Source organism: Pseudopipra pipra, chromosome 5 (genome assembly GCF_036250125.1).
Source record: "Pseudopipra pipra isolate bDixPip1 chromosome 5, bDixPip1.hap1, whole genome shotgun sequence".
Lineage (NCBI taxonomy): Eukaryota > Metazoa > Chordata > Aves > Passeriformes > Pipridae > Pseudopipra > Pseudopipra pipra.
Window position 1 is genome coordinate 17675735 of NC_087553.1, and position 15601 is coordinate 17691335.

A 15601-nucleotide genomic window follows, 5' to 3' on the forward strand; every position below is an offset into this window, starting at 1 on the left:
ACAGACAGTTTTAATATTTAACACCATAACCCACAAAATAATCGTGTACTAAAACCACCTTGCCATTATTTTTTGTAATAGTTTAGTTCTAGGTTAATTAATTTTAAACTCACTGATTAAAAAAAAAAAAAGTTGTGGTTTTCTCTTCTATCTACTCTTTTGCTTTTCTTCTGCTAGGACAGTTGCAAGTACTTTTGTCTATTTCTTTTCATTCCTTTTTTTATACATTTGAGGTAGTTCTTGTACCTCTCCCTTTGTTATGAATACGCTGACCTTTGGGTGTTCAGTCTGGGACACCTGCAGCCCGACTCTAGTTGCACACTCCAAGCCGTACAGAAAATGCGTGTCCGATGTGCTGTTGTTGGCCTGAGGATACAAGTGCAATGAGGAAGCACTAATATCAGTGCAGAGCTGTGCCTGCCAGGTTTCCCAAAGCCCTCACAGCTGAGCACTAGAAACCCGACAGGCTGTGTTCCATACTTGGTTTTAGTTGTTTATTTACTGGGGGAAGGTGGGAGCTAAACTACTGTGATGTCTTTATACATTTCAATCAAATCACAGACTTCAACACACAAAGAGATTAATGGTGTTAGAGTACTTAGAGTACATGCAGTACTCTAACACCAAGGCTACAGCAGGAATCAATCTTTTCTATGGCAGGCAGAAAACCTCCTCATAAATAGTCAGGTTGAGATACTGGTTGTGTTTGTAATGTTTCATATGCTGTTTCTGATCAGAAGCCATCTAATCTTCATTACTGTTGGTTTTAAAAGAGCATTTCTATTACCCTATAGCTCAGAGACCACCCACCTTCCAGTTATGCTCTTTGTCCTCCATCCTTCAGCCGAGCGTGGGCATTGGTGAGAGGTGTCCAGCTCCGCTCCTGACACAAGCAGACACAGCCGCTTAAAACACACAACATGATTTTTTTTATTTGTTTAATCAGTTTACATTCCACAACTGACAGTTTACTTATTTATTTTTTTAATTTTCCATGAACAAGTTGTTTAGTTAGTTACCAGACAAGTTTTTAATTGATGGAAATACAATATTCTGTGCCAATCTGGATAAAACCAAAACCAAACAAAATCAAAACGAAAGGAAAATTGTAAGATGTAGCCAGTTTTTTGGCAAAGTCCTGTGATGCTTTCTGCAACTTTTGTCTTTCAAAGTTATGGGGGTTTGTTCATTCCCCCTGTTAGTTCCCTGATCTCAACCCTGCCACTAAAATGTTCCTTCAGGGCTACAGTCCTGCAAACACTGATGCACGTACACAAACACCCGTGTGTCTGCAGATTAGCACCTTGGATTAACAGAACAAGAAATTTGGGGTTGTTCCACGTTTAAACAACTTCTGTTCACCTCTGCTGCAACAGATTACAGGAAGAAATGGAAAAGTACAACACACTTGATGTCACATTACTTGTGAAATTAGCCACCACACTCACATCTCACCAGAAGGACCTAACGCAATAGTCAGTGGTTGTTGATGTATTGTTAGCACCGATGGCCACAGGAGCCACTTTGCCTCTTGCAGCAGCACAAAAGTCCCAACCTTGCAGGACATGTCAGTCTCAATTACTTCTGACAAATGGATGCTACTACCCAAGACTCATTAAACTCTGCATGTATTGGCTAAAAAGTGCTCCACTTGGTTGAGCAGCTGCATACACAGTTCAAATATTCTCGACAGTGCCCAAAACATAATCAGAAGTGGACACTGTTTTGGATTTTTCAAAATATGCTGAAATTTAATATATTTCAATGTAATTCCCAATCTAGCAAAGCACTTAGGCATGTGCCTAGCTTTGAGCATGGCATCCTTAATAGGACCTTTGTGTTTGAAATTAGGCAAGTGCTTTGTGGGATCAAAGCTCTGTAGCAGTGCTCTGAAGAAGTCAGGATCCTGAGCGTCCTAATCCTGGGTTTCATATTTACAGCTACTGCAGATTTGAATAAACCAGCTACAGTCTGGATTTTCAAAAGTGCTGAAAACAGAAGGCTCCACCTGCAGCTGGTAGAAGTTGTGAGGGGGCATCAAATCACTAAACATCTGGTCTTTTCCCAGGCTTTTGGCTTCCCATCTCCAAAATGGCTAAAATACCTACCTGCCTCAGACAGGTCTGATGTGACTCATACTTGTAAAATTTTCTAAAGAGAAAATATGCCAGATAAATGCAATGTATCACTGCATTTCTCTGAATACGCCTGAGTATTGTGGCATACTAGGTCTTTTCTAATCCAGCTTTGATGTGTGCGTACTGCACTTAGAGGAAACATAAACATCTGGCCAAGACATACCCACATGACAAATGTCTTGTACCAGTCATATTATTGTACTTGGGAATGTCCTAGGAAAGTGCTGACATACTTCAATTTGCAGGCATTTAAGTGAATTATTATCCTAAGCTTCCCAAGCTGTCAATTAGAGACAGTGATGATTGCTACTTTTCTCATCATCAAAGGATGATTATGGGAGTTGTTTCATTTCTGAGCAAGAAAAAAAAAATTCATAAGGAAAAAAGGACCAATGAGGAAGTCAGGAGAGGGGAACCCTCCAAAAACTTTTGGCCAGTGTGGTATCTCATGGTTAGGGTGAATATTACTTGGGGAAGAAGAAATCCTAAAGAGTATGAGATGCACGTACTGTGGACAGAGGGGAGTCCAGTGAGTCTGATTTCTCACTGACCCTTGTGTGAAATGCTCGTGCCTTCACACAGGAGTGTTTTGCCACATCTGCAGCCATTTGCCATGGGCACAAGTGGGAGAGAGCGAGGAGTCAGACCCCCACGCTGAACTGGCCCAGTGGCTCAAGAGCAGCACGGGGGCTTGCACTGGAGGGTGACACTGTAGCTCTCTGATGTGAGATGGCCGTGGGAGCTCCACTTGTCCCCCTGCCTTAGCCCCAGCATCGTTCTGGTGCCAGGCATTGCTGCTGTCCCACAGGAGCCTGTGCATTCCCTCTCTGCAGCAGGGTCACAGGAGCGGGTATGGCTTTCACTAGGAGGTGAGACAGGTTTTTATAAGAGTAAGTGGAAAATTATCCAAGAAGATAATCCAAGTGCATCAGGGAGGTGAGGGGTCAGGGCAGGCCCCTCTTGGCAAGATACACTCTTGGCAAAGTGAACCCAGCAGGGAGGAGAATATGCATGGCTGGACACACAGGGCTGTTGTAAAGAATGGGAAAGAAAGATAAACTGGGACAGAATCACCCTTTAGAGCCTCCTCCCATGTGATGTTGGGCATTGAGTTCATCGCCTTTTAAAAGGAGGTTTTCTTTGACAGTAAAACTCTGAAAACTCTGCAAAACCCTTGTGGGATACCGTGAGTCAACAGTTGAAAGAGCAAACTTTGAGAGTCCCACATTCCAGAACCCCCCTCATTCCTCTCACAGAGAGGGAGGGCAGGAGGGTGATGATGAGAATTTAGGAACATTCTGAAAAGTCTTGCAGAAAATGATGCTGCATCCTTAAACTTGATTAATTCTCAAGCTCCTCCTCATTTCCAGAGTTCACTCTTAAAGCCTTTATTTCTTTTTCACAGACATCTCAAATAACAAAACAGTCACATATGCAAGAGCTGGTATGGAATGGGATTCAGAGAAAAATGTCTTTACAGGAAGTATGTCTATATTCTCACATATGGGGAGGAAAAAGAAGAGAGGGAGAGAGAGATACATATCTTATTCCTCAAAAAAAGGGAAAGGGAGAACAGGAGAAGAACGTCAGGATGATACACTACAGCTTGGGCAGGGTGGTACCATGTTGAAAATAACATTGGATCCCTGGAACTCAGCTTTATCTTCCACATTCTAGCTAAAGTCTTTCGTTAAGCACTGGTACACAGTACTTTACAGGTCCCTGCAGGCCAGCTGAAGTCCCTCTTGTCTTAACAGTATTTTTAAAAATTAAGTTGGTCTGAGAGATGGGTGAAAATTGTTAAGTCACTGACTTAAATTTAGCTGTAGAAACAAATAGTAGTGACCATACATTGACACAAGATCCAAAGTTCACTTAGCCCTAGAGTTTTCAGAAATCAGTTTAATTTTCCCACTCCTCTGTGTTTGCATTATTCAGGTAAAATATGGGAATATGCAAGAGTTCCAGAGTTCTTGTACTAGATTAAATTGCTGATCCTTCCAGCCAGGCTGCCTATCGATATGCAATTCCAAATTTTGGCTCTGAGAGACTCTCACCATGAGATGGAGACGTATGTTCAGCCTTGTCAGAGCAGCTTTCTGAATAATACAGTCACAGTTCATTCTCTTGTTGAGTCCTCAGTTTGGTTTTTCTGAGGACAACTATAATCCCAACAATAAGGGATGAAATTGCAATCTCTTTAATCTCCATGTAAGCTGTTTGTAAAGCAGTTATTAACACTGAAAGAAAGAATATGAAACTACCCAAACTGTACCTTGGAGGAGTATTTTTGATTATCACTACCAGCTAGATGACTTTTTCAGGCCAGTTGGGGGACAGAGCAAGAAATTAACCTTTGAACAGCTCAGCCATTCAAACTTTTAAGATGTAAATTCACTCTTTGAACTGCTTCAGCAATGCCTATGATTGACAGAAAAAGATGAAGAGTTCAGATCAAAGATCTCTGACCTCCAGCACTGCGACCACTCAGTCGTCTGTGCCTGGAGAACTCGACAAGGAACTCACCTCAAATACTACACCCAGGGTTTGGGGCAAGCCCTGTCCTTTGCAGTCATCTTGCAGTTTGGGAGGGGAAGGCTGTAGTGAACACCTCCTATTGTTCCAGCAGCCTTTCACAATTAAGCCTGTGTTTTACATGGTGAGCCCAGGCCATGCACCTGAAGCACAGGGACATGGCTGATCTCCGTATGGATGCTTTTCTGCACTAGGTACCTGATTCATCTCACCAGGATTTAAGATCTTTTAAGATTTTGGGACCACCCAAGAGAGGTGAGTGGTCACTGCATGAAGTGAGAAGGAGCCCCTAAAGCTGAATTAGATGTGAGTTTTTCTGGGTCACCATCTGTAAGTGACTGTGTCTCTTCACCACCTGTACAGGAAACCAAGAGAAATGAGCCCATCAGCACAAAGAGCTCAGTTAAGTGCCTAAGGTTAGGGGGGACAAATGCAGGTCAGAAAATCCCAGCCTTTGTGTAGCTTGAGGTCACCCACAAAGGTGCTCCTCGTGAACATACACCTAGTGCAGAACAGCATCCCTACAAAGGGCCTCTGAATAAAGGACAAGTGAGTCAATTGAGGGAGCTACTGCTGAACAGAAATTCTGCCATTGCTTTTTCAGTCCACTTCTTTTCCTTAAAAAAGCCCTTGAGACCCAGTCCTTGGACTGGATGTACGTGTGCGGATGTGCGTGCCGCTGACTTGAGTGTGGTACCCCTCCTCAGCTGGTGCAATGGCAAAATGAGGATTTTCCTGGGAAATAGTATTTTTTTAATTTGTTTTGATTGAAATCTGAGATGAATGAAGACTGTGAAAAAGAAACAGTCCTTTGCCTGAAATTCTGTACATTGGCCTCAGGTTATTTCAGGCAATCATGAAGCTATGGACATTTTTCAGAAATTTACAAATATATATACAGATATACACATATATACATGTATATGTGTGTCAGCCTAAGGGCTAGATTTACTACTGCTTTATTTCAGCCACACACAAGTATAATGGTTGTTTTTTACAAAAGAGATTGGTATATAGTTGGAGTGACTTAGCAGTGACTGTTCCTGTGTCTATCCAAAAGATCCTCAAGTGGGCTGACATTTAAGTACATTCCCCTTACATAAGTCCCATCATCACATATACACATAAATAGGACCCAGTCTTACAGCTGTTAATGAAGCAAATTTCCCTTTGTTTCCAATGACCTGTAATCAAAGGGAATTTTACTAGAGAAAGAACTGAAAGTTCAAGCCCATTTTAGGTACAGTTTACAGTTTTGAAAGTTGTAACATTTGTCATACTAGGCCTCAAAATGCTTTAAAATAATTAAAATTACCGCAAAAAAATACCTCCAGAAGTTCCCAAATATGCTTTTCCATGTAAACAGGGGAAATTTTGTTCTGCAAAAGATCAAACCACAAATACATAGCTATAAACACTCTAAGTGATGGAAATTGCCAAATAAAAATAGTAACAGTTTAAATTAGATATCTGTGATTGCTGTTGGTGCCCAGGAGTTATAAATAATTCAGTACATTCTAACTGAATAGTCTAAGGCTGCACTTTTATTGTTCTGATTACTCAAACCTTTCTCTTATGATCTATATTGTTAATGAATAACCCTTTGTAAAAAAAATACAGCCTTATGCTCTAGAGCCAGAAGAAAATTCTTCTTGAGATAAAACATCACAAGAGCTTAAGCAAATTAGAAGCATATATGATTTTTTAAAAAACTATATGTAGGCACCAAAGGCATTTAGTGTTTTCACTAAGGAGGAATTGGATGCTTAGGCTTTTTTTGTGTATCTGGCCCCAGGAGACTAAGCCATGTCTGACTCACACTCCTTGGAGTCTATATCACTTTGAAACTGGGGAAAAACCCACAGGTTTTTGAAGGCTTGACTCTTTATCTCATCTACTGCAGAATCAGTTACTGCTTGGGCATTTCTGACCAGCTGGCAAAATAACAAGGCCACTTGAAGGAATTGCCTTTACAGAGATATTCCTGTGTCCTGCTGCCACAGGTAGAGGTTAGACCCACGGGATATGAAGCTCCCTGCTGTGCCGAGCAGCGTTAATCACGGTCCTCGTGCTGCCAACAACCTGCACGAACCCTCTGGGGACAGAAAAAAAGACTCAGGTGGTGCCCTGCCATGGCACTGCCTCTGGGCACGGTGGAATTTTTACACCAGGGCATCATAAATGTTTCTGCTTTGGAGGTGATACATTGGCAACTCTTTCCTAAATTTCCAACCACATTTTGATGGAGAAAACCAAATTCATCCCAGTTGTATTGTGCTTCCCCACGTATCTTCAGCAGATGGTTTCCATGTGATCTGCACACACAACCTAACACGGACACAGATGGCATCTGAATTGCACTGCAACTCCAGAGCTAAGTATTGAAGAATGGAAAACAATTATGCTGCGTTTTGCTATGTGTTTTCTCTCTACATGGAACACTTTTACAGGTCACTGGCACCCACATCACGCGGGATGTACATGTGTGTGTGTTTAAGGAAGGAGGGGAGTGAGGGCGCACATGTGTACACGCCCTATGCAAGAAAATTTTTGAAGTCACTTTCTGCCACTGTGAGGGAGTGTTAATCAGTGAAGGAAAAATATAAAAATGCAGTCCTAGGAGGGACTGATGCTGATGCTGCAGGTGACATTGGATTGTCCTCACAGAGTTCTACCAATGTCCATTGGTTTTTACCTATAGCAACTACTGTTGGCTTTCCTTTTTTTCACTCCTCCACCTTCCCCTGGAGATAACCTATCTGAGACTGATATCTTCATTTCAAGTCTTCCCTGAACAAGGAAGGACAATTGATCTGTGACTCTGGAGTGCTTTAAAAGAGGTGAACAGCATTTCATTTCCCTCTTGTGGCCTATATTGAGGCAGTTGTCTAGGCTCTGTCTCCAACTCCTAAACTAGTGCAAGGCACACAGCAGTTAGACTGACAGCATTGTATCAGGCTCCAGTTCTCCCACTGATGTCAACAACGAGCTTGTCAGAGTCCCCTGGCACCACTTGCATTTGTTTTAAAAATGTTGCAATCTCTAACTATGGCTCCGAAGAGGGCTGTAGGATTGGGGTGTTAGTGGGGTAGACAGAATGGAAACCCTAAATTGGGGAGGGGGAGGAGGAGGAAGAGGGGGGAGGTAACATCTGATTACTTTCTTTCTAAAGCCAAAGAATAGATATTGAGTGTGAAAGTGCTCGATTTCCGCTTTTAACTAAGACTGCACTAAAATATTTTCTAAGGCACCTGATCTTTCTATGGACTTCAAGGGACTATGGAATAGATGCATTATATCCCTGGCTATGACTGCAAACAGTGGGGCTATAAGTTTTGAGCTGAGCCCTGGGCTTTGAGTTTTCAGCTTAGACTGGCCGAATCAAGATTTTATGGATCTGGCCTGGAGTTTGCTATCAAACTTCAGGCCTTTTTGAACTTTGGTTCCTGACCTTGGAAATTCATCCATCGCTGATCTTTACATGCTGCTTGTGCTTCATGCACACTCTTTGCCTCTCAGTGGTACCTGGCAATCGTTCAGAGCTGTCTCAGTTTTTCACCTTGAGTCTCCCCTTGCTGGCTGAATGAGCACAGCAGTTTGGGCCACGAAAGAGTGTGAAACCTGGGGGCAAGGAAATGCAGAGTTGGTTCCTGTGATGTGCCTGAGCATTCCTGTAGCTCTTCTAGGCCTACGTAGAGACACACAGAAGAAAGAGCCCGAATAATGTATGTCTTTATTTAAGCTATACTTGGTAACATATTATTTTCCCTCCATTTCACTGCTGGCAGTTAGCTTGGCACTCAAGAATTAAGGACAGATTACAGTGATTTTCTTCTGAGCTCTGCTTATCAGTGGGGCTCCAGGGATGAGCCTGATTCGGCGGCGCTGCATGGTGGGTAAATGGACAGCCATGGAGACACAGTTCTTTCAGGAATGCTTGGGAATCTGAGATACCCCCTGCATATCAATCCTCTCCCTCACCAACGTTGTTTTATTCACCATCTAATGAACTGCACAGCTAATGTGCCATACCTAAAAATGGTCCCAAATGACTTGCATCTACAGGAAAGCAGAATACCTGCACTCTCACGATTCAATCCTGGGAGGATGAGGATACTCTGTTTAGAGGACTCAGGGTGTTTTTTTGTCCCTTTCATTTGTTATTGCAGCCAGAATAACATTTTAAAAAGTAATGGCAACTTTTCAAAAGCAATATTTCAAAGAAATTACTCTGGTCACTGGTGGTTTGTGATCCACTTGTTACTGTCCCTGGGGTGGAATGAAAGGAAAAAAGGCTTAACTAGAAAAAGAACTGGAGGGACTGTACTATTTATTTAGATGAGGGAAGATCAGTTGTGTGTTTGCAGAGAGGGAGAAGGGAGAGATGATATATACAGGCGGCCAATATGAGTCAGGAAATGTAACACACAAACAGCTTTAGCTTGAAGAAGAAGGTGTCCTATACAGTACATAAGATACAGGGCACATATCACATGTTCTCCTGCCATGTAGCCCCCTCTCATATCCAGTGTCCCTGGCAGGGATGGAGAGCAGAACCCCTGGGGCTGACTCGCTGCAGCCACAGGGCAATGTCACTGTACAATAACTGAGGGTCACCTACACAAAACCTCAGCCTGCAGAGTGCAGTGTGTTGAGACAATTCATCCTGCATCCTTGGGATGGGTGTTTTGTGATATCTGTGTTCACTGCAGTCAAGTGACTCCATGATCTCTGGAGCACAGAGAAGTGTTGTCCCAGCAGTGCAACATGAAAGGCCGCATGCGGGAAAGAACCTGCCAGGTATGGACCCCGCCTTTCCACCTCATGGAAAGGGAGGCCAAGCACGTGCTGATACCTCAGGCTAGGACAAGAGTGTCACTTTATCTGCAGGGGGAGGATAGGAAAAGAAGAGTGGGGGCTGGACTCTGCAGGAAGCTGAATGTCACCCAGGAAAGCACATTCTTAACTTTAAGCATATGAATAGTCTACCAAAGTTAAGGGGATTAGTCACATGCTCCAAGTAAAGCACATGCCTAGGCACTTGGCCAGAGCGGTTCTGAGGGATGGGGTCAAGCCCCTTAATGCTGGGATAACAGATAACAGATTTCTAATTAGCTACTCCTCCAACTAAGAAACCACGCACTAGTCAAAAAGCTTGAATCTCTGTTCAGAAGGATATTTCAAAGCCTCCCCAAAATGCAGAAACTCAGACTAGATATGAGTGTGCTTTGGCTCAGGATAGATGGAGACACTAACCATCACAAATTTGGATCTAGGTGTATTTTGAGTCAACCCTGCTCTAAAGATGAATCTGAGCCAACAGAAAGTGTGGTGGGGCTGTGAGCCCCATTCAAGGGTATGGAAGCACGTGGGACTCCTCCCAGTTCTGTGAGTAGCACAGAGGAAAATTCACAATATCCCAAGGGGGTTTTGCCCTTACTTAAAGCATTGATGAGAAAAATGGTGTTTGGACAACAAGTCCAAACTGTTTTGGGGGATCCAGTTGGAGAATAAGGTGATATGATCACCTGCTGCTTCAGACATTCCCATAGCTTTTAAGACACTTTATAGCCACAAAGGCCTTACAGACCCTGTGCTACAGCAAGTGGAAAATCACAGAACTGGCCCAATGATCCGGGGTTAACACTTTTCTGTTGACAATGAAAATAATCATAACCCTCTTCCACCATTGCCACACACAGATGGACACACAGGCTCATATATAGCTTGTAAACCAACACTGTCACAGAATACTCCGTCAAGGCAAAACTGTTTTCATGCCAGCTGCAGAAAGAAAGCAAAGCTTTGAAAATCCATGAAACAGCAAAATTACTTCAATTTCTTTAAATCTTACTGTTATACCTCTTTCAAAACTGTATCTGTAGAAAAATACACCCTATGAGCACTCATGGACCACACAAGGATACATCATCACAGGAGCTGCTGTACTGCTTTCCATGCCACAGGGCCTGATGGTGGACTCCAGCTAGATACCTCTGTGCACTTTGGTTTACCTGGGTCACTCCAGATATCTGTATTCACATGAAACACCTTCCCTATCACACTCAGCCCTGCAGAGGAGGAAGAAAGTCTGCATTCAAAGCTGTTTTAATGAAACAGCTATAATTTTCCTAATAATATCTTAATGGGAAGGGGTTTTTTTTGCAAAATTTTTCGTATCTCAAAGAAATGAACAATTTTTAATAGGTCTCTCTTGGTTTCCAGTTATTGGTTTTCTGCTTTCAGCTTTCATTTAGCTTTCCAAGGCTGTTTTTATTTTAAATTTCTTTCTTCTGTTCAATGGTAATTTATCATCCTCCTTACCAAGTAGGCACTTGCACAGTCAAATGGTTTCAAAACTTTTCAAAACCACTCTATTTGAAAACCTTGCCAGAAAAAAATAAATAAACCAATCTACTTATAAAGGAAGTTTCTTCAAGGCTTGTATTTTCAACATGAATAAATAAATAATTTCTCTGGTCACATCTAATGGAAAATGAAATTATGAAACTTCAGTTGACAGGGATGGCACTTCAGTGGCAACACACTGACTTAGCAGCTGGCATTGGCATGTTTGGGGAATTTGTAGACAACGAAAAGCAAAAGCTAGGTAGTTGAGAAAGAAGGAAAGGATCCCAAATCTACCCTACTCCAACATGCCCTTCAGAAACTTCATTTCTCGGGGTACAGTTAATACAGCAACATCATCACACAAGGTGGAAAGGGGAAGAGGGGCTGCAAGGAGAATAGCTGGCTATGGAATTGTATTGTGTAAGAATTATTTGTTAGCCAGATTTTTTTAAACCAAGCAATACTGTTTCTTGCCAGCTTGAGTAAATGGTATGACCTGGAAATTAATGCCTGCATTTCTGTGCAGCAGGCACAGCCTCAATAGGTTGCCTTGTTCTCCTTGTGAGATTTTTTAGATGCAGAGGATGACTTTTTATTGACTCATGATGGCATGCAGCTATCATGTACAAAAGGATTGCTGGTACTATCCCTGAATTAAGAGCATGTTGGGTTGGGTTGGTTTAGGGGAGACCTTTTTTCTTTGTCCTGTCTCCCTTTGTCTGTATATTTGTCAGTGGTGCCCTCACTCCTGCATATGGCAATTCAGTCATCCTTCTTCAGTCCCTTTGGTTACACCCTTGGCCCTTCTTCCCCACATTCCCCTGAGCCACTGGTCCCCTGCAAGGACTCGGTGTCCTCATAGCCAAAATGCTTTCCTTCCTCTAATGGCATTCACCCACCTCTCCAGACTTAGCTGTTCATTTAGATCTTCTGGGACCTATGACCTGAACAACGGGAAGAGCAGAGTGAAGGAAAAAGGAGACAATAGGGAGAGGAGTAGCAGGAAAAAGAGAAAGACCAAAAAAGAGAGAGAGTTCCATTTGCAGATTCACAGTTATATCATACAATGCTTAAGCTCATGGGAAATGGATCTCTGTTCTCTGCATCTGACCCTTTCACGTCCATCTGTACACAGTTCTCCCAGATGGAGAGTGGAGATATCCAGTGATCCAGTTTCCAAAGACAAGATGTAGGAAGGTCTTATTTGGCATACATGAACACAATGAGAGGCATCTCTTACTTCTTTCTTAATGAAATTAGCTCTCTTTTCCTCCTCAGCAATGGCTTTTGCCCAGTTGTTTTAAACATCCAAAATGGAAACTTGATGAAATCCCATTCCAGCAAATATCTGGGAAGAACAACTGCCAGGGCTCCCCCCACCTCCCTTCTCGTTAGTCGGTTTTCCTCTGGATCCACCATCCTGAACCCTCAGGTGCTCCATGAAAACAAAAAAAACATCCCAAGATCCATCAGAGAAGATGTGCTGTCTCAGACCTGACGGATTTCCTCATGTTCCTGCCGTTGCGGTGCCTCAGTCTTGGGCCACAAACACAGCATGGATGGTTTGGTGGACAATCACATTGCAATGTTTTAAATTTTTCTTTTTGTTAAAAAAAATAAATAAAGGAAGAGGGAAGAAAAAGTTCTACATACATGTATCACAGCATTTTCAAAAGGCCTTCTGCTGCATTTACATTAGCAGTTCAGCCTCAGTTGTAAGCCTGGATGTAAGGCAGCTGGAAGATTAAAACCGCATTGTTGGAAAGTCCGCTGAGATGTCCTCTTGGAGTTTTTTGTTGTTGTTGCTGTTTCTGGTTTTATTTTCTTAAATCTGTAGGGGCTTATTACTTTTTTTTTTTTAACTTGTTTGCTTCTCTCTAAAGTTTGGCAGGCAAAGAGAAAATGCTTGTCTGCTTTTCCTCACATGTTTTGTCTGTTTTGTTTTCTGTGTTTTAAGGGAAAAAAACCCAACAAAACCCCAAAACCAGTGACAGGACAGGCTTTCTGTCATTTTGTTTTAAGAAGGAAAAAGAAAGTGGGTGGGTTTCTGATAGTGGCCTTGAGGAGGTACGTTGTTGAGGTGGCTCAAATGCTTCATTTGCTCCTTTGCTTGCTGTTTGTATTTTCCCTTCTGGCTGCAATGGACACGCTTTTTGTGTCATTTCCCCCCCCCCGTGCCCCCACCCCCACCATGTCCTGTACAGATTCTGGTTCCAGATTCCCCATATGGATCCCCTGTTCCCCTTCCCAAATGGCAGTAGGTAGGTGCAACTGTAGGTTCATTTGACCTCTAAGGTATGATGCCGAAGTTAAAAGTTGGATGGAAGAGCCATGTGAGAGAAAAGCTTTCCCATTACTGTGAGAAAGAATGAAGCAACACAGAGTCCAGTGGAGATGTGAGTGCCGTGTTGGACTCAGCTCTACCTTGGCACTGGCATTAATTTGAGATTTTATATATATTTATAATTATATATACATATATATGCATGTATAGGCATACACAGACATATATATATATATATGTATTGTGTGTGTGTGTGTGTGTGTGTTTGCTATTTGTTTTAGCACACTGTCCCATTCTCAGGTCTAGATTTGGGGTGGTTGGTCCTGGGGACAGGTTGGACAGAAGGGGCCAGAGTGCAGAAGAAGCCAGAGATAAGAGTGAGGCCCAGGCCCCCCCACGCACAGAACATGGACCAGCCATAGCCATGGCTGATGTCGTCGGGAAGTCCGTACAGGTAGCGGGGGTAGCGGGAGAGCTCAAAGTTGATTCCAGCCACGCACGTGCACAGTGAAATGATGCAGAAGGTTCCTGGAGGAGAGCAGGGAAGGGAGAAGGAGGGAGGAAAAAAACAAAGAGAAGTTAGAAGAGTGACAGACATATCAATTTCCAAGCTGCCCGAGAGGAGCGGGTGCAAGCAGTGAGGAAGTGCCTAAAGGAAGATGTCTGTACAGAGAGCGGCTTAGTCTAGTGGCTCCACGGGGAAAGAACAGAGTGCCACCAGAGCCTTGAATATTGATCTGATGCTGAACTGAGTTCTATGGAGAAACTTCAATAGGAACAGTTTTTCATTTCGGGCACTCCCTTGCTGAACCCGAATGCTTCATGAAACCATTGATTTTTCTGAAACTTTGCTTTAGACAAACACAGAGTGAATAATCATGTTTCAAATTTTTTTGAGGGGAAAAAAAGCTTGAATTTTTTGTTTAATTCCAATTTTTCAGTGATGCATTTCATAGAATACTACAAAATACTTGACATATTCTGGCTCTGTTGAAGTGTACATTTGAAATTACTTGGGAGATTTTCTTCACACGTTTCTTATATCAAAATACAGAATTTTTCATTATACAGCCTCCTTTTAAATATCACTGTAAAAATCTCTAAATCCTTCACAAAATTCAGATTCTGCCCTCTGCATGACTCCAGTTCCAATCTAGATGCCCTGTGCAGCGTTGGTAAAATCTTCAAAATATCCTGTTCTTGTTTTCGATTTCTGCAGCAATATTTCATTTCTTATTTCTTCCTGAGAACACTGCGAGGACAAACTTCATAACTCTGTCAGGTGGTGTTATGGAAAGACACAAGTATCAGATGAGGCTGAACTTTGTCCCACCCAGATGAGTCTAATTTTGATCTTTGGCCTCCAGCTTCATCACAGTTAGACTCTGAGCTCCTGAAATGTCACAATTGCCACCCACACACCGAATAATGGATAGCTGCAGATGCTACATGCCTGCCTCAAGAGATAACAACTCAAGTCAACATAAAGTTGGTAGTTTATTTTTCCTCTCTAATTCCTCCCTTTGTGGGCCTCTCTGAATTGCCTGGAGAGCCCTGGGCATGGAAGGCAGCCTATAGGACACGAGCTGTAGTACACAGACAGTCAGTGCCGTGTGTCATCCCGCTGTTCATGCCCAGATCAGCAGTGTGTGATGTGTGCTACCTGCACAGCACGTCCTGCATCTGTGCACTAGCAGCTGCACATGAGGAATCTCCTATTCTTCCTGGTCCCATTCCTAAGATAGCACAATCTTCCAAAGCAGTCACAGCCAGCCTGGTTTCAGTGACATGCTCCAGTTTTCTGGTGCCCTTGGCCCCTTCTACTCCTTCCTGCCCCTGCTCCTGCTTCTCTTCTGCAGCAGTTTTTCTGTTCTTTCTCTGATGCTTTTCTCTTTTTAATTGCAGCTGCATTAAAAAAATGGATTTGACACTCCCCACTCTGAAGACAGAGGTAAGATTAGTTGGTGAATTCACCTGGAATTTGGTTCAGAAACTGGGGGCATTTGCAGGCATATATATACACCACCAAAAATATGTGGACTTTCCACCATACTGACCTCCTTTACTTAGTAGGAACATCACACAGGTCTAGAATCTACAGGCAAATCTCTGTCGCGGACCTGATGTGAGATCACCATCCTGGCCCTCTCTCTGTTGCTTCTTCTGGTCACTGCTGTGTCTATTTGGACTGTCTTTTCTCCAGTGTATTTTTGGAGTATCACTTGTAGATAGTCTCTGTTGTTAAAGTCAGGGATATGGGAACTCTGAGTGCCTCCCCTAACACCATACGTAG

At 42.8% G+C, this 15601-nt stretch overlaps 1 protein-coding gene across 1 annotated transcript in view; it reads right to left on the bottom strand.

The window, feature by feature from the left end:
- Positions 1-906: 906 nt before the first annotated feature.
- TMEM178B (transmembrane protein 178B) overlaps positions 907-15601 on the bottom strand; it is a 228992-nt gene continuing 214297 nt past the window's right edge. The window contains exon 4 of the mRNA XM_064654718.1: positions 907-13836. Within this exon, the coding sequence (XP_064510788.1) occupies positions 13586-13836 (251 nt within the window). The 3' untranslated portion in view covers positions 907-13585. The remainder of the gene's footprint in view (positions 13837-15601) is intronic.